The sequence below is a fragment of the Dama dama genome, chromosome 26 (assembly GCF_033118175.1).
Source record: "Dama dama isolate Ldn47 chromosome 26, ASM3311817v1, whole genome shotgun sequence".
In the NCBI taxonomy this organism is placed as follows: Eukaryota; Metazoa; Chordata; class Mammalia; order Artiodactyla; family Cervidae; genus Dama; species Dama dama.
This window is the reverse complement of record NC_083706.1, coordinates 57027856-57052281: the sequence shown is the minus strand read 5'-3', so window position 1 is coordinate 57052281 and position 24426 is coordinate 57027856. Positions and strand designations below refer to the sequence as shown.

General features: G+C 49.5%; 1 protein-coding gene across 1 annotated transcript in view; it reads left to right on the top strand.

Moving 5' to 3' along the window:
- WDR27 (WD repeat domain 27) overlaps window positions 1-24426 on the top strand; it is a 140922-nt gene that overhangs the window by 22557 nt on the left and 93939 nt on the right. The window contains exons 10-20 of the mRNA XM_061130020.1: window positions 38-138; window positions 956-1023; window positions 1224-1345; window positions 1447-1526; window positions 8690-8768; window positions 10187-10264; window positions 13040-13137; window positions 14384-14476; window positions 19010-19131; window positions 20072-20205; window positions 23026-23123. Of these exons, the coding sequence (XP_060986003.1) occupies window positions 38-138; window positions 956-1023; window positions 1224-1345; window positions 1447-1526; window positions 8690-8768; window positions 10187-10264; window positions 13040-13137; window positions 14384-14476; window positions 19010-19131; window positions 20072-20205; window positions 23026-23123 (1073 nt within the window). The remainder of the gene's footprint in view (window positions 1-37; window positions 139-955; window positions 1024-1223; window positions 1346-1446; window positions 1527-8689; window positions 8769-10186; window positions 10265-13039; window positions 13138-14383; window positions 14477-19009; window positions 19132-20071; window positions 20206-23025; window positions 23124-24426) is intronic.

Here is a 24426-nt window from a genome sequence, read left to right as displayed (position 1 = left end):
GTCAGCACACGCTTTTCTCTCTTCCTTTTGAAATCAGCCTCTCTGAGACCGGCAGCTGCTTGTGGATTGGAAGCTCCGCTGGTTTGCTCATATTTAACCTGGCAAGCTTTGAACTGGAGGGTGTTTTACATTACAAGGGTAAGACCTATGTTCAGAGAATCCTTGATACAGACATTATGTAACTTGAACGTTTTCTTTTGTCTGACATTCGGGGGTCATGGTGGGTGCCCGTCAGTGACCCCCAGGGACCAGGCTCCCGGGTCATTGTGTGCCGCGCTGGCTGTCCTGGCGCCCCCCCACCCCAGCCCCGCCTGCAGCCCGTTACCCCTGGTCCTCTGTCTCCCGTGTGTATCAGGCCCCCACCCCCTCCTCCTGGGGCCCACCCACGTCCGGGACCTGAAGTTGGCCCTGTGTGTCCGCGCCTGGTCGCCGTCACAGCTGTTGGGCTGAGTGACAGTCTCCTCACCCATCCCGGCGTCCGCACGCCCGCAGGCTCCGTCCCCACCGGCCCCTGGGATGCGGGGAGACGAGGGACTGCTGCCGGCTGCCCCGTGTGCACATGGCCTGGCCGTGTCTGCGCTGCTCCTGGCCGGGCCCGCGCCGCACTCCCCAGGGCTCCTGGTTCGGGCCCTCCTCCTGGGGAGCCACCTCCCCAGGTGTTGCCCGTCTGTGCACGTGGCCTCCGCTGGCCGCGGCGCCGGTGCCTGCCCCCTCCCGGTTGGTTTTCTGTCCGCTAAGGCCCCACGCCGTGTGCCGGCCTGGCTCGGAGTCCTCACGGGGACGCTGCACGTCCCGCACTCTCGCGGCCCTGTGTGGAGTTTGGTCTGCAGGCTCTCGCGCCAGGGCGGCTCTGCAGGGGCAGCGGCCTGTGTGCTCTGTCCTCGCGTCCCCGGCCCGGCCCATGTGCACCTCGTGGCCTTACGCGTGGCTTGTTTTCTCCTTGCTGGGAATGAAGACTTCCGGAGCCTCAGCATTCAGGTAGCTGGATCGTGCGCCGTGGCGAGCAGACCCGGCGGTCGTGAGGTGAGTTGTGAGCCATGCCTGGGCGGTGCGCTTCTCCTGCTGCGGTTTATCCTCCCTTCTTCCGACATGCTCTTGCGGCTGCTCACTGTGTGAGGCTGTGTGTGAAGTTTCAGGGGTCACACGCGTCTGCACAGGACACCCATTAGCACAACTGAAGTCTGCCCACAACCACGACCGATTCTCTGAACCCTTCCGCGCAGGCCCTCTGCTTGCTCACATCCATGTTCGGCAACGAGACGGAGCTGGTGGAGGTGGACCCTGCTGCTCTGCTGAGGTCCCAGCAGCGCCCCCGCCGCGGACCAGACCTGTCGGTGCTGCCCAGGTGCGGAGTCGTGCGAACCTGTCTTTAAGATGCACGTTTCCCTGAAACAAGTCCGCCACGCAAGTTTGCTGTCACAGACCAGGGCCGTGTTTTTATTTTAGCTCCTGTGTCTCACCGACCTCCCCGCTGTACTTCGGGCTTAAGGAAAAAAGAACCAAGCCGGCTACTCAGAAACAAGCGGGTGAGTATCCCATGGTCTGAAATGCAGGGTGTAGGGTGGCTCCTTGTCTGAGTCACGTTTGTTCAGCTTCGCTCTGTCGCTTTGTGGATTCACGTCCATCGAGGTGACGATTCAGTGCTTGCTTCTTCCGTTGCTCCTTCCTTTCTCTGCCTCTCACGTGTTCTGACACGGTTTTTGTGGTGGGGAATATGTTGGGCGTTTCTTCGTGACTTGGGTATAATTCACAGGAATTCAAAACATGAGAAATACTGGCAGTGGTTTCTCTGGGTTGATCTCCTTTATGTTGATTAGTTTGATCTCTTTGCAGTCCAAGGGACTCTCGAGTCCTCTCCAGCACCACAGTTCAAAAGCGTTAATTCTTTAGCATTCAGCCTTCTTTATGGTCCAAGTCTCACATCTGTACATGACTACTGGAAGAACTATAGCTTCGGCTATGTGGACCTTTGTTGGCAAAGTGGTATCTCTGATTTTTAATATGCTGTCTAGGTTGGTGATAGCTTTTGTTCCAAGGAGCAGGCATCTTTTAATTTCATGGCTGCAGGCACCATCTGCAATGATTTTGGAGCCCAAGAAAACAAAGCCTGTCACTGTGCTATTCAGTAAATGCTTGTTGTTTATCTATTTTAGCGGATTCCCTGTTGGCTCAGACAGTGAAGAGTCCACCTGCAATGCAGGAGACCCTGGTTCAGTTCCTGTGTCAGGAAGATCCCCTGGAGAAGGGAATGGCAACCCACTCCAGTGTTCTTGCCTGAAGAATTCCATGGACAGAGGAGCCTGGTGGGCTACAGTCCATGGGGTCAAAAAGAGTCGGACACAACTGAGTTACTAACGCTTTCCCTTTTTATCTATTTTATATATGGCAGTGTGCATCTCTTCACTTATTTCTTGTGTATACTTTTTATTGTAGTAAAATATAAATTATATAAAATTTACCATCTTAACCATATTTATGTGTACAGTTCAGTGGCAATAAGTAACTCTATAACTTTGGGCAACAGAAAAAGTCTTTTTGAATCATTTTCTTAAACAATACCCCAAATAATGTTATGTTATGTGTAGATTTCTTTTAACATTCTTTGGGAAAACTTGTGGGCTAACAAATATTAATTAAAATTGCTACTCGTTGGAATAATGCTAGGTTGTTCAGAGAATATTCCAAAATGCTAACTATGTTTTCACTTGAAGCAACTTACTTGCAGGGTGAACTCTGTTAGAAGCGATGCCGTCCCCTATACCCTAGAAGCTCAGCTTGTTTTGTCAGCCGCACTGAGGACCACGCTCCCCACTGTGAGCTGAGAGCAGACCTCTGTGTGGAGACCTGCTGTGAAATGAGACTTGGGATTGTCTTTCTTTTTTAACCAAATTCATTTACATTTTGTTCTTAGATATGTTTTACTTAGATCGCCCCTTGAAATGGAATTTAAAACTTTTTTTATTTTATTATTTTAAATTTAATTTTAGTTGAAGTATTAGTTGATTTATAACGTACCAAGCCCTGCTGTACCGCAGAGTGGCTCAGTTTTACACAGATATATATATATATATATATATATTTAAAAATACTCTTTTCCGTTATGGTTTATCCCAGGAGATTGGGTGTAGTTGTTCCTTGTGCTACACAGTAGGACCTTGTTGTTTATCCATTCTGAATGGGGTGTGTGTGTGTGTGTGTGTGTGTGTGTGTGTGTGTGTGTGTGTGTGTGTTAGTCATGTCCTAGTCTTTGCTATCACACGGACTGTAGCCCACCAGGCTCCTCTGTCCATGGAATTCTCCAGACAAGAATACTGAGTGGGTTGTCATTCCCTTCTCCAGGGAATCTTTCCAACCTCGGGATCAAACCCAAGTCTCCTGAATTATAGTTTCTTTACTGCTTGAACCATCAGGGAAGTCCCCTAAATGTAATATCCTTTCTGCTAATCCCAAATTCTCAGTCTACCCCTCCCCCTGCACCCCTTTTGGTAACCACCATTCTGATCTCTGTGTCAGTAAGTCTGTTTCTGTTTTGAGATTAGGTTCATTTGTGTCATATTTTAGATTCCAAATAGAAGTGATGCCATATGATATTGTCTCTGTCTGACCTACTTCATTTACTATCATCTCCAGGTCCATCTATGTTGCTGCAAATGGCATTATTTCATTCTTTTTATGGCTGAGTAATATCCCACTGTATAAAAGCACCACATTTTCTTTATCCATTCATCTGTCCATGCACATTTAGGTCGTTTTCTTGTCTTGGCTGTTGTGAACAGTGCTGCTGTGAGCATAGGGGTGTGTTTATCTTTTTGAACGATAGTTTTGTCCAGATTTTTTTATTTTTTTGGTTGCATGGCAAGGATCTTGCAGGATCTTAGCTCCTCGACCAGGGTTTGAACCTGGGCCCTGGAAGTGAAAGTACTGAGTTCTCACCACTGGACTGACATGGAATGCCCTACTAGGATGTATCATTTTGTTCCAGATGACTGTACATGCTGTACTATGCTTCACTGCTAAATAATATGTAGATTGTAAAACAAAATTTTAGTGAGAACAGTCATATAAACAGTAAGGTTTATTACAGAGATTATAATTTCTCTGTATCCAGGGACTTTTTATGATAGCTTTATGTGTTGTTTAGAAAATATTCATATATAATATTACAGAAGATGACTGATTTATGGTGATTCTGTAATCTCAAAATTTGCATCCCTCCTCTTATAAAAGCATAATAGAATTTTTAATAGTTTTCTTTTTCCTGTAATTGAGATCTAATCTTACTGCATTGTGGTCAGAAAAGATGACTGGAATGATTTCAATTTTTTTGAATTTACCAAGGCTAGATTTATGGCCTAGGATGTGATCTATTCTGGAGAAGGTTCCGTGTGCACTTGAGAAAAAGGTGAAATTGATTGTTTTGGGCTGAAATGTCCTATAGATATCAATTAGGTCTAGCTGGACCATTGTGTCATTTAAAGTTTGTGTTTCCTTGTCAATTTTCTGTTCAGTTGATCTGTCCATAGGTGTGAGTGGGGTATTAAAGTCTCCCACTATTGTTGTGTTACTGTTAATTTCCCCCTTCATTCTTATTAGCATTTGTCTTACATATTGCAGTGCTCCTATGTTGGGTGCATATTTATTTATAATTGTTATATCTTCTTCTTGGATTGATCCTTTGATCATTATGTAGTGTCCTTCTTTGTCTCTTTTCACAGCCTTTATTTTGATGTCTATTTTATCTGATATAAGTATTGTGACTCCTACTTTCTTTTGGTCTCCGTTTGCATGAAATATTTTTTTCCAGCCCTTCACTTTCAGTCTCTATGTGTCCCTTGCTTTGAGGTAGGTCTCTTGTAGACAGCATATATAGGGGTCTTGCTTTTGTATCCATTCAGCCAGTCTGTCTTTTGGTTGGGACATTCAACCCATTTACATTTAAGGTAATTATTGATAAGAATGGTCCTGTTGCCATTTAGTTTGTTGTTTGGGGTTCACGTTCATACAGCCTTTCTGTGTTTCCTGTCTAGAGAAGATCCTTTAGCATTTGTTGAGGAGCTGGTTTGGTGGTGCTGAATTCTCTCAACTTTTGCTTGTCTGTGAAGCTTTTGAATTCTCCTTCATATCTGAATGAGATCCTTGCTGGGTACAGTAATCTGGGTTGTAGGTTATTCTCTTTAATTACTTTAACTATGTCCTGCCATTCCCTTCTGGCCTGAAGAGTTTCTATTGAAAGATCAGCTGTTATCCTTATGGGAATCCCCTTGTGTGTTATTTGTTGTTTCTCCCTTGCTGCTTTTAATATTTGTCCTTTGTGCTTGATCTTTGTTAATTTGACTAATATATGTCTTGGGGTGTTTTGACTTGGGTTTATCCTGTTTGGGACTCTCTATGACAAACCCACAGCAAACATTATCCTCAATGGTGAAAAATTGAAAGCATTTCCCTTAAAGTCAGGAACAGGACAAGGGTGTCCACTCTCACCACTACTATTCAGCATAGTTTTGGAAGTGTTGGCCACAGCAATTAGAGCAGAAAAAGAAATAAAAGGAATCCAGATAGGAAAAGAAGAAGTAAAACTCTCACTGTTTGCAGATGACATGATCCTCTACATAGAAAACCCTAAAGACTCTACCAGAAAATTACTACAGCTAATCAATGAATACAGTAATGTTGCAGGATGTAAAATTAACACACAGAAATCCCTTGCATTCCTATACGCTAACAATGAGAAAACAGAAAGAGAAATTAAGGAAACAATACCATTCACCATTGCAACAAAAAGAATAAAATACTTATGAGTATATCTACTTAAAGAAATGAAAGACCTATATATAGAAAATTATAAAACACTGATGAAAGAAATCAAAGAGGACACAAACAGATGGAGAAATATACCGTGTTCATGGATTGGAAGAATCAATATTGTGAAAATGGTTATACTACCCCAAAGCAATCTATAGATTCAATGCAATCCCTATCAAGCTACCAACTGTATTTTTCACAGAACTAGAACAAATAATTTCACAATTTGCATAGATACACAAAAAACCTCGAATAGCCAAAGCAATCTTGAGAAAGGAGAATGGAACTGGAGGAATCAACCTGCCTGACTTCAGGCTCTACTACAAAGCCACAGTCATCAAGACAGTATGGTACTGGCACAAAGACAGAAATATAGATCAATGGAACAGAATAGAAAGCCCAGAGATGAATCCACAAATCTATGGACACCTTATCTTTGACAAAGGAGGCAAGGATATACAATGGAAAAAAGACAACCTCTTTAACAAGTGGTACTGGGAAAACTGGTCAACCACTTGTAAAAGAATGAAACTAGAACACTTTCTAACACCATACACAAAAATAAACTCAAAATGGATTAAAGATCTAAATGTAAGACCAGAAACTATAAAACTTCTAGAGGAGAACATAGGCAAAACACTCTCTGACATAAATCACAGCAGGATCCTCTATGACCCACCTCCCAGAATATTGGAAATAAAAGCAAAAATAAACAAATGGGACCTAATGAAACTTAAAAGCTTTTGCACAACAAAGGAAACTATAAGCAAGGTGAAAAGACAGCCTTCAGAATGGGAGAAAATAATAGCAAATGAAGCAACAGACAAAGGATTAATCTCAAAAATATACAAGCAACTCCTGCAGCTCAATTCCAGAAAAATAAATGACCCAATCAAAAAATGGGCCAAAGAACTAAACAGACACTTCTCCAAAGAAGACATACAGATGGCTAACAAACACATGAAAAGATGCTCAACATCACTCATGATCAGAGAAATGCAAATCAAAACCGCAATGAGGTACCATTACACGCCAGTCAGAATGGCTGCTATCCAAAAGTCTACAAGCAATAAATGCTGGAGAGGGTGTGGAGAAAAGGGAACTCTCTTTCACTATTGGTGGGAATGCAAACTAGTACAGCCACTATGGAAAACAGTGTGGAGATTTCTTTAAAAACTGGAAATAGAACTGCCATATGACCCAGCAATCCCACTTCTGAGCATACACACCGAGGAAACCAGATCTGAAAGAGACACATGCACCCCAATGTTCATCGCAGCACTGTTTATAATAGCCAGGACATGGAAGCAACCTAGATGCTCATCAGCAGATGAATGGATAAGGAAGCTGTGGTACATATACACCATGGAATATTACTCAGCCATTAAAGAGAATTCATTTGAATCAGTTCCAATGAGATGGATGAACCTGGAGCCCATTATACAGAGTGAAGTAAGCCAAAAAGATAAAGACCAATACATTATACTAACACATATAAATGGAATTTAAAAACATGGTAACGATAACCCTATACTCAAAACAGAACAAGAGACACAGATGTACAGAACAGACTTTGGGACTCTGTGGGAGAAGGTGAGAGTGGGATGTTCTGAGAGAATAGCATTGAATCAAGTATACTATGAAGGGTGAAACAGATCACAGCCCAGGTTGGATGCATGAGACAAGTGCTCAGGGCTGGTGCACTGGGAAGACCCAGGGGGATCGGATGGTGAGGGAGGCGGGAGGGGGGATTGGGATGGGGACACATGTAAATCCATGGCTGATTCATGTCAATGTATGGCAAAAACCACTACAATATTGTGAAGTAATTAGCCTCCAACTAATAAAAATAAGTGAAAAAAAAAGAGCATAATAGAAATAGCAAGGTTTCCTGGTCCCTCTGGGTGCGTCTTGATTTCCAGTCCCTCCCAAGGGCCTCCAGGGGTCCAGCTCCCTCCTCGGGGCCTCCATGCCCAGTGGGGTTCCCTGAGCTTTGGATGGGAATGTGTCTCGGTTTATCACGTTTGAAATAGTTCCAAAAGCAGAGCTGAATTTCTTTGTTTTAAAAAAAAAAAGAGAACTGTTTTTAGAAGTATTCAATATTATGTAATTATCCATTTTCTAAAGCTGTTTTATAATATTGTACAGAATATTAATATTGAGTAACAAGTATCATATAACATAAAAATGAGTAATTCTGGCAGGACTTTATTCTGTCTGAAAGCACCCATGGAACATGTACGTGTCGGTGGTAAGTTCCTGAGGTGTCAGAGCTCTAACCAGCCAGCTGGGCCATGGAAACTTACAGTGTGTTAAAAATAGGGTAAGGTGTTTCCTTGCCATTAAAATGCTCTGAAGGCTGGTCTTTCTTACTGTTGTGTCATGATAAACACAGGCATGAGAGAGACACTTGGTTGGCTTAAGAGACTTGCATTCCTATTGTAGGGGAGCTGTACCTGGCACTGGCAGAGGCTCTTGCTCCATGCTGCGGGTTTCAGGGTCCCGTGGACAGAAGCCCACCGGCCGGGTTCTGTGTGGCCTGTCTCAGCCCAGAGTGGACAGCCTCTTCCAGACGTGCCAGGAGGGGTCGTGCTGTGGCTGACGTTTTAGCCCTTGAATATCTGAAATACACAGTACTCAACACTGCGATTCAGGCCATTTAAGGAGGAAAATCACCTTGTCATTGTTTTCTTGTACTTTTCATGCCCTTGGTCTCCCTCTCTGTTGGTGGTGTTGGTTTGTCATCAGGTATGAAGCCTCTCCTGTCTGTAGGGTGTGCACTGACTCCTCTTGTGTGAACTTGGCTGTCTCTGCAGAGCTTTATCCTTATCCGTGATGAAGCAGCTGTGTTAATGACTTGCTTCTTCTGTAACCGTGTTTCCCGCAGCTGCTCGGAGCGTCTTGAAGGACCACCCGCTGGTTTTCCACAGCAAGATTCGGTCGTCAGGCTACACGGCTGCCCCGTGGTGAGTGGACTGCCCAGAGACAGACCATGGCCTCCGGGTGCAGGTGCTGGTATGGATGGAGGTGGGCATGTGGACCCCAGCATGTCACCATGGCAGAATAGAAGCGGCAGTAGCAAGCGTTTGTTGAGTGCTTGCTATGTACTTTGGGGCTTCCCTGATAGCTCAGTTGGCAAAGAATCCACCTGCAATGCAGGAGGTGGATGGGTGGCTGGATGGATGGATGAATGGGTGGATGGATCAGTGGGTGGGTGGATGGATGGATGAATGGATGGGTGTATGGGTAGATAGATGGATGGGTGGATGGGTGGGTGCGTGGATGGGTGGATAGATGGATGGATGGATGAGTAGATGGATGGGTGGGTGGGTGGATATATAGATGGATGGGTGGATGGATGGATAGGTCAGTGGGTGGATGGATCAGAGGGTAGATGTGTGGCTGGGTTGCTGGCTGGATGGGTGGATGGATGAATGGATGAGTGGATCAGTGGGTGGATGGGTGGGTGGTGCATGGATAGATCCTGGATTCATGCCTCCGTACAACCGCACACTAGTCCAGGCCACGAGCCTGTGTGCTAGCTCCACGGTGGTGCCATCTGATAACTGTGGACTCCTCGGGTTCACTGTACTTGGCTGGGTCTTGCATGTGGGGCCTGTGAGGGAGTCCAGGGGGAGGAGGAACCAGGCCGTGGTCAGTCCTAAGTACTAGCCCCAGGGTTTGAACTTTCTAGGAAAAGTACAGAGAGATTCTAGATGGGGTCACGGGGTGAGGATGCGTTTCACTGTGACATCCTGGAGGCTGTGAGGACAGACGGGGAGGTGGTGAGGCTGACGGACTGCCTGCCTCCCTGCCTGGGTGCTGCCTCCTCCTGAGACCTCACCCAGCTCCCACCGCCCTCACCCAGCCTCCCTGGACCCTGTGCTCTGGGTGGGTGAGCCCCCCGCCCCAGCCCAGTCCTCACAGTCACGTGTCCGTGTCCTCACCTGCCTCATCCAGGTCTGCTCTGGGTCATTGCCCAGGGGACTTGCAGATTCTGCAGCACATGTAGCCCCCTTCCCCCGACTTGTCTCTCTCCCAGGGCTCCAGACCTGAAGCTGACATGTGGGGTTGCCCTGCATGCCTGGCTGCAAAGTGATTATCTTAGTTTTTGTCTAGGAACCCAGAATTTGTAGGTAAATAGCACAGGAGTCTCCAGAATTTTAATACACAAATACACTTATGTCCCCATTAGTGAAATAGCTGATATGGATATAGAATTAGAGGAATGCTGTCAAAATTAAAGTGACTAAATGTTTAGTTTATTACTAACTTGGGACATGGGAAGCATTTATGTATTTATGTTTATTTTTTCACTGCAAAATAGGTCTCTTAAGCTTAGAAGTTTTAATCTTTGAGTGACATAGAGTTCTTCTTTCCACAGTGCAACTATGTTTTCACCAAAGACTAATTTCAAAAATGATGGTAAAAGAGCTTCAAAATGCAAAAACAATTACAGGTGGTATGTAACCTAGTTTGTGCATTCCAAGTAAATTTGAGATAATTTGGAGGAACTCTTTAGATACTTTTTTTTTTCCAAACAGATATAAGACCTTTTAAGTACATATGTACATGTAAGTATGTACATGTGCACATACATATATGTATATATTATTTTTATATCTATCTGTTCTTTTAGTTAAATTTAATTCATATTAATCATTTTTCAGACATGCTGCTGTTTTTTATCACCTTAACTATTCAGAAGCATTTAATTTTTGTTTCAAGTTTCATTTTGGAGAGCCTCATAGCTAACGATTATCCTGATAAGCGTCTTAGGTCGTAGTTGGGCAGGAAGTCTGAGTAGGCACGGTGCTCGGTGCCATTCTGGGTGGCCTGCGATGGGCTCATTGGCTTGGAAATGCTTCCTTCATCCAGCGGCCTTCAGCCCAGGGCTGGCTGCCCAGCACTGCGTCCACACCTGTCCCCATGTCCCATGATGGTGGACGAGTCCTGCAGATTCCCTGGGTCCATTTCTCTAGACAGGAAGGTATTTGGGGGCCCGGGGGCCCCCGGTTCTGCTGTTAGAGGTGATGCCATCTACACAGAGATGGTGTGCCGTGGCGCTTGAGCTGCTACTCACTCCAGTGAGCGTTACCGCTGCGCCTGCTGTCGCTGGCTCACGAGATGCTGCTGGGCCTGACTTGCCCACGTTTAGTCACGTGATTTGGTCCTCTTCCTGCCACTGTCTGCTGTTCCCATGTCAGCAGGTCATTGCTGCTGAGTAGGCGTCTCCACCAGATGCCCTCACGCCCCATCAGGCCCTCTCAAGCATCCGTGGTCAAGGATGGACTGCAGCCCTGGGCTCTGCTGAGCTTGGGTTTCCTGTGGTGGTTTTTCCAGGAAGTTAAAAAAAAAAATTTTTTTATCATAAAGGATGTTGAATTTTGTCAAATGCTTTTTATGCATCTTTTGAGGTGATTGTGTTGTTTTTATCATCTCTTTTTTTAATGTGGTATATCATATTGATTGATTTGTGTGTATCAAACTATCTTTGCATCTCTGGAATGAATCCCCTTTATCATGTATGATCCTTTATATACATTATTAAATTCAAAATTGTAATATTTTGTTGAGGATTTTTGTGTCTATATTCATCAATGATATTGGCCTATAATTTTTTTTGTAGCATCTTTGTCCGGTTTGGGTATCAGGGTGATGGTGGTGTTATAGGTAAATTTGGGAGTGTTTCATCTTGTCAAGTTTTTGTAATAGTTTGAGAAGGATAGGAATTAGCTCATCTTTATGTGTTTGGTAGAATTCCCCCATGAAGTTGTTCAGTTCTGGACTTTTTGTTTGCTAGGAGTTTTTAAATCACTAATAAAATTTTACTACTAGTAATCCATCTATTCAGATTGTATATTTCTTCCTGATTTAGTTTTGGAAGGTTGCATGATTCCAGAAGTTCATCCATTTCTTCTAGGTGGTCCAGTTTATTGGCATATAACTGTTTGCAGTATTCTCTAATGACATTTTCTACTTCTGTGGTATTGGTTTTTAGTTCTCCCCTTTCACTTCTTATTTAATTTATTTGGGCCTCTCTCTTCTCTTCTTGATAGCCTGGCTAAAGATTTCTCAGTTTTGTTTTGTCTTTTCAAAAAACAGTTCTTGTTTTGCTGATCTTTTCTATTGTTTTTTGGTCTCTATTTTATTTCCTCTCTGATCTTTATTGTTTCCTTTCTTTTGCTGACTTTAGGCTTTGTTTATTCTTCTGTTTCTGGTTCCTTTAGGTGGAAGATTAGGTTGTTTTTTTGAGATTTTTCTTGTTTCTTGAGGAAGGCCTGTGGCACTATAAAACTTCCCCTTTTATAACTTATTTTGTTGCATCCCATAAATTTTTGGAAAGTTGTGTTTCCATTTTGGTTTGTCTTGAGGTATTTTCTGATTTTTTTCTTTGATTTATTCGTTGGCCCATTTGTTTTTTAGTAAGTTACTGTTTAATGTTTGTGCTTCTCACATTTTTCTTCCTGTAATTGATTTCCAGTTTCATAATATTATGTTTTGAAAAAAATGCTTGATGTAATTTCTGTCCTCTGTCTCTTGTTGAGACTTGTTTTGTAGCCCAGCATATGATCTATCCTGGAGAATGTTCCATGTGTACTTGAAAAGGATGTGTATTCTGCTGTTTTTGGATGGGGAATGTCCTGTAGGTATCTGTTAAGTCAACATGTTTCCTTATTGATTTTCTTTCCGGATGCTTTGTCCTTTGATGTCAGTGGGGTGGTAAAGTCTCCTACTATTATTGTATTGTTGTTAATTTCTCCCTTATGCCTGTTTATATTTGCTTTATATATTTAGGTGCTATTTTATTGAGTTCATATATGTTAATGAGTATAATATCTTCTTGTATTGATCCCTTTATCATTATATAATGCCATTGTTTATTTTTTAATAACCTTTATTTTAAAGTCTGTTTGGTCTGATTTGAGTCTTGCTACTACTATCTTGTTTCTATTTTCATGAAATATGTTTTTCTATCGCCTCATTTTCAGTCTGTGTATGTCTTTAGCTCTGAAATGAGTCTCCTGTAGGCAGCATATACATATTATTTCATGGTTCTGAATGTAAGAGTTTATACACACACACACACACACACACACACACACACACATATATAAATGTTGTGGAATAAAATTATACATGTAAATAGGGAAACACTCACCTTATTTCTAGTATATTTTTTATTTCTAATGTTACTTTGGACTGTCTCAATTATTTTCTCTGATCTTCCTTGAAGTAAGGAGTACCCTCTGGAGAGTCCTCCACCCAGCAAGCTGAGCAAGCAGCTGGCCGTGGCCCGCGACCAGGCTGCCCTGCTCTGTATTCAGCATTCAGGTATGCTGCTCCAGCCAGAGCTGTGCTTCACTGCAAGTTTCTTGTTTTGCCCGTTGTTCCATTTTAAATAGATTTTTTAAATGTTGGTTGTTTGAAGTCATATGACATTGTTTGAGTCAAGATTAAAATCAAAGCTTGCTTCCCGGAAAGTCACTAGGATTAGCCCAGGGCGTCCACACATGCCCTGCAGCTTCTGGCAGCAGGAGCTCTGGTTTGGCTATTAGCTGTTCCAGGTCTGTGCTCTGAGTACGTGGCCGTCTCCTCCGTGAGCCCCAAGGGAGCCTGGCAGGAGCACTGCATACAGAGGCTGGTTCATCCAAAGAGAGGCTACAGAAGAGCCGCCACTGCCCCCTGGAGACCTGGTCTCCTGGTTCTTCGGTGGGTGGAGCCTCTCTCCGGGCACACTTGGCCCCTGGCAACCACTCCCTCTCAAGGGCGACCGGACACCTTTACTTCCTTTCTGTGAACTCAAAGAAGTCAGGAGGCAGCTCTCATCCAGGTAGCTCCACTATCTAAGCTCTTTTCAGAGTTAAACATCATTTCTGGCTTCTGGATCTACTTACAGGCGAGAATGTGCCTTTGCCCAAGTCCAGGGTCTGTCTGTGCACCAGCCCCCACCCCCACCTCCTTGAGTGTTTGACCAGCCGTCTGCCCAAATCCAAAAGGGTACTGACTTCCTTTTGTTTTTTTCATAGAATTCCAGCCAGCCAAAGAATTTTTTGAATAATTTTGGGAAATTAGACATGTAGTATTATCAGTAAATATTTATGTGATATTTGATACGCTTACCAAGCATGTGACCATAAAAGTGGGATCCTCAGGTTTGAATATTATGGGGGAAATGTATAATTTATGATGCCTTACTTTAGGACAGTGTTTGATGGAATGGCTGAGGCAGATATGCCCCTGAGAGGAGGCTGGGAGGCGGGGAGGCTGGCTGCTCGGGGCGTCCCAGCAGGTTCAGGTTCAGACCCCAGTGCCGCCTCTGACCAGCCCCACATCCTGGGAAGGCCCCTCAGCCCCAGCCCTCGGCTCCTGTCCGTGGAAGCTGGGTGTGACGTGAGCCCCCGGTGGGCCCTGCACGCCCAGCAACTGGGAGTCGAGGAAATGCCGTTACCTGTTTCAGGTTTCCTCACTTCCTGAGAAAACGGACATCAGGTTAACTGAAAAATTCTATAATTTCACCTGTTGCGAGTGTGGTGCCTCTGAGTTATGACTTATAAGGAGTTTCTCTTACTTTCTCAAGCAGGAGATGGACAGCGGCTGGCCTGTGGCTTAGCCAACCACTTGTCCCTGGTCTGCAATGCTGATCTTACTGGGACGCCTGCTGTTTTGTCAGGTAAGATGTAGAATTTTAGTTAATGTGGATTTGGGAGTGTTTTTCTCTTGTTACCAAGTCAGGTCCTTTTGCCAGACACTGAGGCAAACGCTGAGATGCCAAGGTTTGCAGCAGAGGAAGGGTTTACACAAGGCAGCCAAGTGTGGAGCTGGGAGGGCAGAGCTCAGCCCTGCCCCCCGAGGCGGGGCCGGACACTTACAGGACCGAGAAGCAGGGTGGTCTTCGGGGCGGGGGCCGGGGTGGGAGGTAGGGACCGGGCGAGGCAGTCGGTGCCGCACAGACAGCTTAGGGCTGCATGCTGCTTCGTGGGACACACGTTCAGAAGCAGAGGCGCCCGCCACGAGGCGAGGGTGGCGCTCTGGGCCCCTGATGTCAGGAGGTCGTCTGTCAGACACCTGCACAGGCCTCGTTTTAGGGTCAGTGGTCCCAACAGGCTTGGCTGGCTACACACAGCTGATTCCACATTCCTGAAAACCAGCTTAAGTCCCTGTAACTATAGGGACCCATATGTCAGAGGCATTATCTGTTGGGGTGGTTACAGGGTGAGTTTGCTCAGTGAGGGTGGTAACTGGTGGAGGGTTTCTGACGCACATCCCTCACCTGCTGTTCTGTCGGACGAGCTCACAGATTTCTGAAGGTCACGGTTCCTGTTTGCCCTGTGGGCATAGCTTCAGCATGACTTTTTTCAATCCCCTGGGGCACAGATTCAGCCTCATTATATGGTCCTGTTGTTAATCTGCAAGCGCCACACTTGTTCCTTTCAAACAAGAACAGACTAGAGCTGTGGCTGACTTGGGGAATGAAATGACCGGATTCCGCCGAACCCTGCTGAGCCGAGCAGGGTGAGCTTCGCTTGTGGGGCCAGACCTGGAGGCGTGTTTGTGGAAGGGGCCCCGTGGTGCTCAGTTAAAATCCGTCTTGGAGGTCTCCACTTCTGAGAGCACCAGCAGGTGATGCATCGCAGTGTGATGACCGCAGATCCCAGTGGGCGTCATCCACTGGCAGGGTCTGTGTTCATGCTTTAGACTTGACAGTGTTTCCCGTCCAACATGCCTGTCTAGTCCGTGGATGCCAGGGGCCCGGAGCCGACCCTCCCCTGAGGGTGCACCTGGCACCTGGCGGTCACGGCTGGACGGGTCTGAGTGCCGCCTGGGAGGACCACCCCTCACGTTGGGCGGAGGGCAAGGGGTGTAGCAGCTAAACCCTGGGGTCAGTCACTTCAGAAGGTCAAGCTGATTAAGATTTCATTAAGTGCGGTGGAGTTGTGGACACACGAAGTCCTGTGAAGGGATGGCACTGAGCCTGGAGCTCCTGCTGTCTCTCGAGTTCGGCGTCTGTCTGAGGCCCGCTGGCCCCCTGCCAGGGTCCTTCCTGTTGGTGGGCACCTGCAGCCTGGTCCCCAGCCTCCACCATTGCTCGTGTCCCTGTGGTCCTGGGGAGGCTGGGGTCAGGGCTGTGTGTCCTGGGGGGGGGACTGGGGTCAGGGTTGTGTGTCCTGTCCCCGTGGTCCTGGGTGGGGCTGGGGTCAGGGCTGTGTGTCCTGGGGGAGGCTGGGGTCAGGGCTGTGTGTCCTGGGGGAGGCTGGGGTGAGGCCTGTGTGTCCTGGGTGGGGCTGGGGTCAGGGCTGTGTGTCCTGGGGGAGGCTGGGGTCAGGGCTGTGTGTCCTGGGGGAGGCTGGGGTGAGGCTTGTGTGTCCTGGGGGAGGCTGGGGTGAGGGTTATGTGTCCTGGGGGAGGCTGGGGTCAGGGTTGTGTGTCCTGGGGGAGGCTGGGGTGAGGGTTGTGTGTCCTGGGGGAGGCTGGGGTGAGGGCTGTGTGTCCTGGGGGAGGCTGGGGTCAGGGCTGTGTGTCCTGGGGGAGGCTGGGGTGAGGCTTGTGTGTCCTGGGTGGGGCTGGGGTCAGGGCTGTGTGTCCTGGGGGAGGCTGGGGTCAGGGCTGTGTGTCCTGGGGGAGGCTGGGGTGAGGCTTGTGTGTCCTGGGGGAGGCTGGGGTGAGGCTTGTGTGTCCTGGGTGGGGCTGGGGTCAGGGCTGTGTGTCCTGGGGGAGGCTGGGGTCAGGGCTGTGTGTCCTGGGGGAGGCTGGGGTGAGGCTTGTGTGTCCTGGGGGAGGCTGGGGTGAGGGTTATGTGTCCTGGGGGAGGCTGGGGTCAGGGTTGTGTGTCCTGGGGGAGGCTGGGGTGAGGGTTGTGTATCCTGGGGGAGGCTGGGGTCAGGGCTGTGTGTCCTGGGGGAGGCTGGGGTCAGGGCTGTGTGTCCTGGGGGAGGCTGGGGTGAGGCTTGTGTGTCCTGGGTGGGGCTGGGGTCAGGGCTGTGTGTCCTGGGGGAGGCTGGGGTCAGGGCTGTGTGTCCTGGGGGAGGCTGGGGTGAGGCTTGTGTGTCCTGGGGGAGGCTGGGGTGAGGGTTATGTGTCCTGGGGGAGGCTGGGGTCAGGGTTGTGTGTCCTGGGGGAGGCTGGGGTGAGGGTTGTGTGTCCTGGGGGAGGCTGGGGTGAGGGCTGTGTGTCCTGGGGACGGCTGGGGTCAGGGCTGTGTGTCCTGGGGGAGGCTGGGGTGAGGGTTGTGTGTCCTGGGGGAGGCTGGGGTCAGGGTTGTGTGTCCTGGGGGAGGCTGGGGCCAGGGCTGTGTGTCCTGGGGGAGGCTGGGGTCAGGGCTGTGTGTCCTGGGGGAGGCTGGGGTCAGGGCTGTGTGTCCTGGGGGAGGCTGGGGTCAGGGTTGTGTGTCCTGTTGCTCTTTTTCTCGAGTGTGTCCTGCTGTCCACACCCGGGGCATCAGTCATCAGAGGCGGGAGCCGTCCGCTGTGGCTGTGGGGAGAAGACATTGAGGAAAGGGGGTCTGGCGGGGTCCCCAGGGGGCACGTGGCTCTGCAGGGCTGGGGGTCTTGGCGCTCACCCTGAGGCCAGTGTCTGCACAGGCCTTGGGGTCCTGGCGCTTCCGGTGTCCAGGGCGGAGCTTGGAGGAGAAGGTGCCGTTGGGGTCCTGTGGTCCCTGGGAGTCGTGGTCTTGTCCTGATCCTCGGGCGGGAGTGGGCAGCCTCCTGATCCATCTGCTCCTGGGGCGGGGCGGTGCTCGTCAGCGGTGGGGGTGTGGGGGGACCAGAAGCAGGGGTCTGCTCCGCGTGGGCGAGGCGAGGGAGCCCCGCTGAATCCACTTTGTGTGGCCTTCAGGCCTCTGGCCGCCTGGGGAGGTGGTGGCCCCGAGCAGCCTCGTTTGAGGCGGGAGGGAGGGAGTTGCTCCGGGTGAGCTGGTGCGTCTGGAGCTCAGGGTGTTCAGCTCCCGCCCTTCCGCTCAGGCCGGCGGCTCTGGCTCTGCGGGGAGGAGGTCCTGGGGACGCGGTGGTGCCTTCGCTGTAGCTCCCAGCAGAGGGCAGCAAAGCCATTTCTGGTGTCTCTCCGCCGCAGGTCCTGGCTCTCCGTTTGCTCCAGGTCGTGTTTACGCTTGTCCATCCTCCCAGGATGGTGTCCCCGCTTCTTCCCAGGGGCTCTCTGACCGGGGTGATGTGGTGATGCTACACCTCTCTGTACGATCTCAGGTTCCCGAGTGTAGTTCACACGCTGAGCCCCGGGTGTGCGCGGGCGTCTGGGGTGAGCTTGCCGAGACAAGAGTGTCCCCTCCTTGGCTGTTCTTTCTCTGCGGTTTGTCACAAAGCATCCGATAGGGGAAGTCCGAGACGCGGAGGCGCGTGGAGCCCGGCCCGGGGCAGCGCAGGGCTCAGAGGTGCAGCCTTGCTCTGCACGGGAGGCGTCGCGGATTTTCTCGCCCACGTGCGCGCGCTGTGGCCCATGGACAGCCCGGCCCGGCCGTCTTGGTTCTGAATCTCCTCTCGCAGGACCACGGTTTTCTCTTCCCAAACTCCAAGTGTCGGCCTCCGAGAACCCTTCCCCGCACGGGCTCCGCTTCTCGGTGGCTGTGGGGGCGGTGCTGGGTGATTCTAAGGTTGTCTCCCGGCCGCGATGGCCTTTCTAAGGGGTCGTGAGGGCAAAACAGGTCCAAAAATCAGGTCGTGTGTGGGTTCAGAGCCGGAGGTGGCTGACGCCAAGCAGAGAGGGCGGGGCTGGCCGGTGCGTCGGGGGAGTCGGAGGGGCCGAGATAGAAGCCACAGCGAGTCCTGACGCTTCATCGAGACCGAGCGGACCAGCTGGGCAGCCGGCGCCGGCGCCGGCAGGAGCCGGGGACCCCCACGAGCGGCTGTGGTGTTGCCCCTGGTGTTACCCCCTGATCTGGGCGTTTCCTCTCCCTTCCTGAGCACCCGCTTATTCCCCGGGAAAGGAGGGGACGTGCTAAGTGATAAGCGGTCCGTTATCTGCAGGTCTAATTGCTCAGACACTGTAACCATCGGCCGGCCAGTGTCATCGTCTACCACCTTCTTTGCAGACTGTGTTTGGTCTTTAAATGAAGCAAGGCCCACCTGCTTGGGCGTCAGCTCCCTGGGGCACTTGGCTGGGAGACGCCTCCGCTCGCGGGGTCACTCCCTTCTGGACGCTGCGGCTCTGCTGCTCTGGGGAGGCTCAAGGACCGCTCTTTCTGCTCTGCCCTCAGGTCACGACGGGGCGGTGGGCAGCGTGTGCTGGAGCCACGACGGCCGCTGGGTGCTGTCCGCCTCCCAGGACGGGACGCTGCGGGTGTGGTCGGTGCGCGGCCCGGAGCCAGTGCTGCGTCTGGTAACGGGGGTACCAGGGCGCAGACGGGGGCGGTCGGGGGCCCCGCCCGGCTTCTCCCGCCGCAGCCGGGGGTTGGGGCCAGGCGGGCAGCAGAGTGTGTTTATACGCATACGTGACACGTAAACACGCACGGCACACGTGCACACGTACGCACATACACACAGTTAAATAAGCCTGACATTTGTATGGCTTGAAAAATGGCAGAACAATAGTAAAATATGGGAATAATTTAAAGATAAAAATAAACGTGATGCTATAGTAGAGGCGATAATAATGCCCACAGGACACTATGTGGGGGAAGTGTGTTTTGGGGAGAAAGATGCCTTATTTTGGTGACTTCATGGGAGATTGTTTGGAAACAGAGGAAAGGGAGTCAGGAAGACTGGTTTGGGGGGGTGGGGTGGGGTGGGGACAGGAGACACGGCTCTAAGTCACCAGGCTCCTCGCTGGCAGGAAGCGGTTTCAAGGACGCTGTTAGCACTCATCCTGTGAGTCTGGTTGTAAAAGGGGACTGAGTCCTGGGGCCCTGCTTGAGGGAGGCTGGGCACTCCCAGGTGGGGCCCCGGAGGCCGAGAGGGGAAAGGGGGGTGGCTTTGGGGCCCAGAGTCCTGGCGACTTCTGCACCCTGCACGGGCTGGGCTGAGTCGTCGGAGGAGCAGACACTCAGAACTAGGCTTAAAACACGTGTAGAACTTTGGCTTCAATGGTCAGGTTCCCACTTTCTTTCATTTTAGAGTTTTTAAATGGCCAGAATTCCAAATTTTAGTCATTACAGCAACATTTTAATTATGTAGCATTGTTTAGAGAGGAAGGAGGACGGAAGGTTGTACGCTGGTTCTACCAAGACGCACTCTGTACATTTATAGTAAGTGGATGTTTGTGTTAGGATGAGAGGGTTTCACTGACATTTATTAGTGATGATGACTGATTTGCACTGCAGGGTAAAGACACGTTCCCTAAGCCTGTCCAGTCCGCGCAGTTTTATTATATCGACGCGTTTATCTTGTCATCCTCGGGCCCCGAGGTCCAGCTGCTCAAGCATCACATCGACACCAGCAAGGACGACTTACGGAGGTAGCGACCCCTGTGGTTGGGGACGCTGCGTCTCAACCGCGTGTCGGGTGTAAATAAAGTAATGCGGTCCAGGATGTGATCACACCCTCCTCTGAGCAGAAGTCCCTTCTCCTCACATAGAGCTTCCCTGGGGGCCAGGCCTGGGCCTCGGGGGGCTCACCAGTGGCGGGACTCAGGAAAGGGGGCCACTGCCCTGATTCAGCAACATGATTAACACGTTCTGTATGTGAGACAGTTACTGTTTATAGTAAGTTAAGGTGTTAAAGAATCAGCCTGCTAATGCAGGAGATAGGAATTCCATCCATGGGCTGGGAAGATTGCCTGGAGAAGGAAATAGCTACCCACTCCAGTATTCTTGCCTGAAAAACTCCACGGACAGAGGAGCCTGGTGGGCTACAGTCCACTGGTAGCAAAGGGTCTGATGTGACCGAGCATGCATGCATGGCATGCTTTTCATACACATCCACAGATGTGCGTGTGTGGTCTGCTGGACACCTGCGGGGCACAGCTGGTGCTGGCAGACACTGATGCTTGGCCGTCTTTGTTTTCAAAGCGTTTAAGAAAATGGAACCTGCAGAGAGAACCGGAGGCCTCCCCTCTGAGCCCCGCCCCTCGCTCCCCTCCTGGGACCCCGTCCCTGGCCTGTAGGTGCTGCCCCGCAGGTGTCCGTGTGGTTCGGTGGGCGGTTCATGTGTGACACACGTTTGATCACGACCATGCTCACGAGCACGCTGCTCTCTGTGGGTTTACCTGTTGGGATGTGTCGGGCGACAGGAGGCGGCCGCAGCTTTTCCTGGCTCCCACATACAGACACCTCGTTTGTTCCAGTGGGGCCGCCCTGAGCGTCCCTGCACCTATCTGGCAGTGGGCCTGGTGGGCCTGGTGGGCGTTTCTGGACTCCCTTCTCCGGCCACCCCAGAAGGGGCGTAGGTGGCGCCCAGCAGCATGGTGGTGGGCTCGCACATCTCTGAAGGCGGTGCCTGCAATCTCGCCTGTCCTGCGTCCTGCATAGTGGGGGCCCATCAGCCAGCTTCCTTCCTGTAGCCGACCCGCCGCTCACTGTGTTCACACCGCGGTGTTGGTGTTTCCATCAGGTCCTGCCCACCACCCTCTTCTGGGTGGCTCTGTCCCACTGCTTGTCACTCTGCAGAACAAGGTGGCTGCTCTAGCTCCAGGCATCATGCCTGTGTTTCTCACGGCAAGATGAAAGGGAGACCTGTTTAGGCCTGCATGCCTCAGGGCCCCAGGAGCACCCTGGGTGTTGGGTGGGGCTGGTCTCATGGACAGGCTGTTTGCCTCTTGTCTTGGCCCCCTCCCACATCCCTCACCTCTGACCCAGAGTCCCCGTGGTGCTGACGGCCTCACCTTGATGGGCACATGCCAGCCTCCAGCACTGGGGACTCCTGCACCCTGGGCAGGTGTGGGGTTGGGTCAGGAACACCTACACCTTATCCATGAGGCACTCTGGGCCCTCCCTACCCCAGGGGTGTCTGCAGCCCCTTTACTCACATGACTCTTCTCTCTGAGACCCTTTCCTGGGCTGTCCTGTCCACATTAAGTTGCTCCTATAGCCTCTTTAGCCATCCTGTTGTGTGGCTTTGGGCAGTCTCTCAGCAGGATACACTGGGGTCTGTGAAATCTCTGCTGATCATTAAGCTTCATTCCCAAACTTCCCGAGACTTGGCCTGGTTTGTCCCCTGAGTATGCATGTGGCCTGTTCTCCTGGGACATGAGGTCTATCCCTGCACTCCGAGTCACCCCTCTGGGTACCACTCTGCGCCCGGCTCTCTGCATCAGACCCCTGCCCAGCAGTTACTTCCTTGTGGACGGGACGGGCTGACAACCAGTTTCATCTACACCTCAAGTGTCTTGAGAGGTTTGGACACTAAGCCCTAATGGCTTTGGCCATTGCCTGGCTGTGCACCACTTTTCCAACAAAGGTCTGTCTAGTCAAAGTCATGGTTTTTTAGTCGTCACGTATGGATGTGAGAGTGGACCATAAAGAGGGCAGAGTGCCAAAGAATTGATGCCTTCGAACAGTGGTGCTGGAGAAGACTCCTGAAAGTCCCTTGGACAGCAAGGAGATCAAACCAGTCAATCTTAAGGGAAATCAGCCCTGAATATTCATTGGAAGGACTGATGCTGAAGCCGAAGCTCCAGTATTTTGATCGTCTGATGCAAAGAGCCGACTCATTGGATAAGCCTCTGATGCTGGGAAAGATTGAACGCAGAAGGAGAAGAGGGCATTAGAGGATGAGATAGTTGGGTGGCATCACCGATGCAATAAACATAAATTTGGGCAAAGTTCGGGAGACGGTGAGGGACAGGGAGGCCTGGGGTGCTGAGTCGCAAAGAGTCAGGCTCGACTGGGCAGCTGGACAGCAGCAGGTAACTTATAGCTCATTGGGTATCTTAAGTGTGTAAAGCTTCCCTGGTGGCTCAGATGGTAAAGAATCTGCCTGTAATGCAGCAGACCCGGCTTTGATCTGTGGAGTCTTGCTAAGTATACACAGTTATTTTAAAAGTAGGAGAAAAATTTGTTTTCTCATAGATAGGGTTGAATTGCACTTGGCTTTATATATAGTAATTTTTTTCATGAAGTTTTACTAAAGGAAAAGTTAGAGTTACCTAAAGGATAACTTGGATAGTCAACTTGCTACCTAATAAAATAAAATTTATTTATTATTAACATTTATTAATGAAATATGATTGTTAATATTAAGTTACATGAAAACTTTTTATTTTCAAGTTTTTGAAGGTAGAATCTTGGGTGTGGCAAAAGGGGAACAAGGGGATTGATCATCCTCCACCCTCTCGCAGGTACAGACAGAAGAGCTGGTGCACACCCGTGTGCAGGCTCCTCACGACCGACGCCGTGGAGATCACCAGCTTGTCCGCGGTGAATGATTTCCACTCCTGTATCCTTTCTCCTGCTGTGCGTCCGATGTTTCCACATCCTGACCGTCATCCTTCTGGCAAAGGCTTGTGCTGAGGGTCCAGGCTCCAGGCTCGGGCTGAGCACTCGTGGAGCTCAGAGGCCCTGTGTAACAGCTTCATCTCAATAATGAAAAGAACCCCGGAGGGAAGGGAAAGGAGGGCGCGGGGAGCCTGTGAGGTAGAGGAGTGACAGGATCTGAGTTTCCTGGTCTGCTCACTTCTTGGGTAACGGTGATTTAGTGCATTTAAACAGGACGCGGCTAACACTTACCATGTGCATCCTTTGATGAACTGAACGGTGTTCCCCATCTCATGTGGAAGATGGCAAAGTTACAGCAGTGCTGTTGAACAGCAAATTGATCCCAAAATGTTTTGAGTTTTTGTGGTTGCATCATCATTTTAAATTAAAGAGCATTGACTTTAATTTATTTAGAAACAAAGCTCTGATCTTTAGGGAGTCATCTTATAGACTTATTCAAAGGTCTAAGATTCTTTTTCTTTTTCATTTATTTTTATTACTTGGAGGCTAATTACTTTACAAAAGTCAGTTTTTGACAAAAGTCAAAAAACTTTTGAAAAGTTTTATTCTTGAAATTTCAGAAGGACTGATACAGGGTATTAGAGATTCTAGTATATTTTAGTTAGAAAGGTAATTTTTTTATGCTAGAACCTTTTGCTAAAAACACAAAAACACTTAGCAGAAGTGTGGTGTTCTGGTTATTCTGTCCTTGAGTGCGGATCCCTGAGTATTTTGGTTTTAGCATTGAGTTTATTATTCGATCTAGTACTTTTTCTAATCTGTACTTTTCTAGCGCATATACATTTTTTTTTTGGCCACACCACGTGGCAGCTGAGAGCTTAGTTCCCTGACCTGGGATTGAACCCGTGACCCCTACAGTGGAAGCATGGAGTCTTAACCATTGGGCTGCCAACTTAACCACTGTCCCTCCTGGTCCACATGGACGAAGCGTCCTTGCCATGTGCTGCTTTCAAGGCTTGTCCTCCATGCAGGCAGCCTGACCTGGTGGGGAGGGGACACCGTTCGCTTCCACGGCCTCCTCGTCTAATCTCTGGCTCAGACCTGTCTTCGAGTTCAGTGCCTACATGTAGGACAGCCATTCCACCTCTTGATTTGGGTGTTTCCTGACATCTCAAACCTCGCTTAACTCTCAGTGGACTTATGCCTCCCATATGGAAATCCACATGCCTGGCCTCCCCATCCTCCCAACAGCTCTGGCCAGGCACCTGGGATCAGGTGGGGAGCGGGTTGTGGTCAGGACTGTC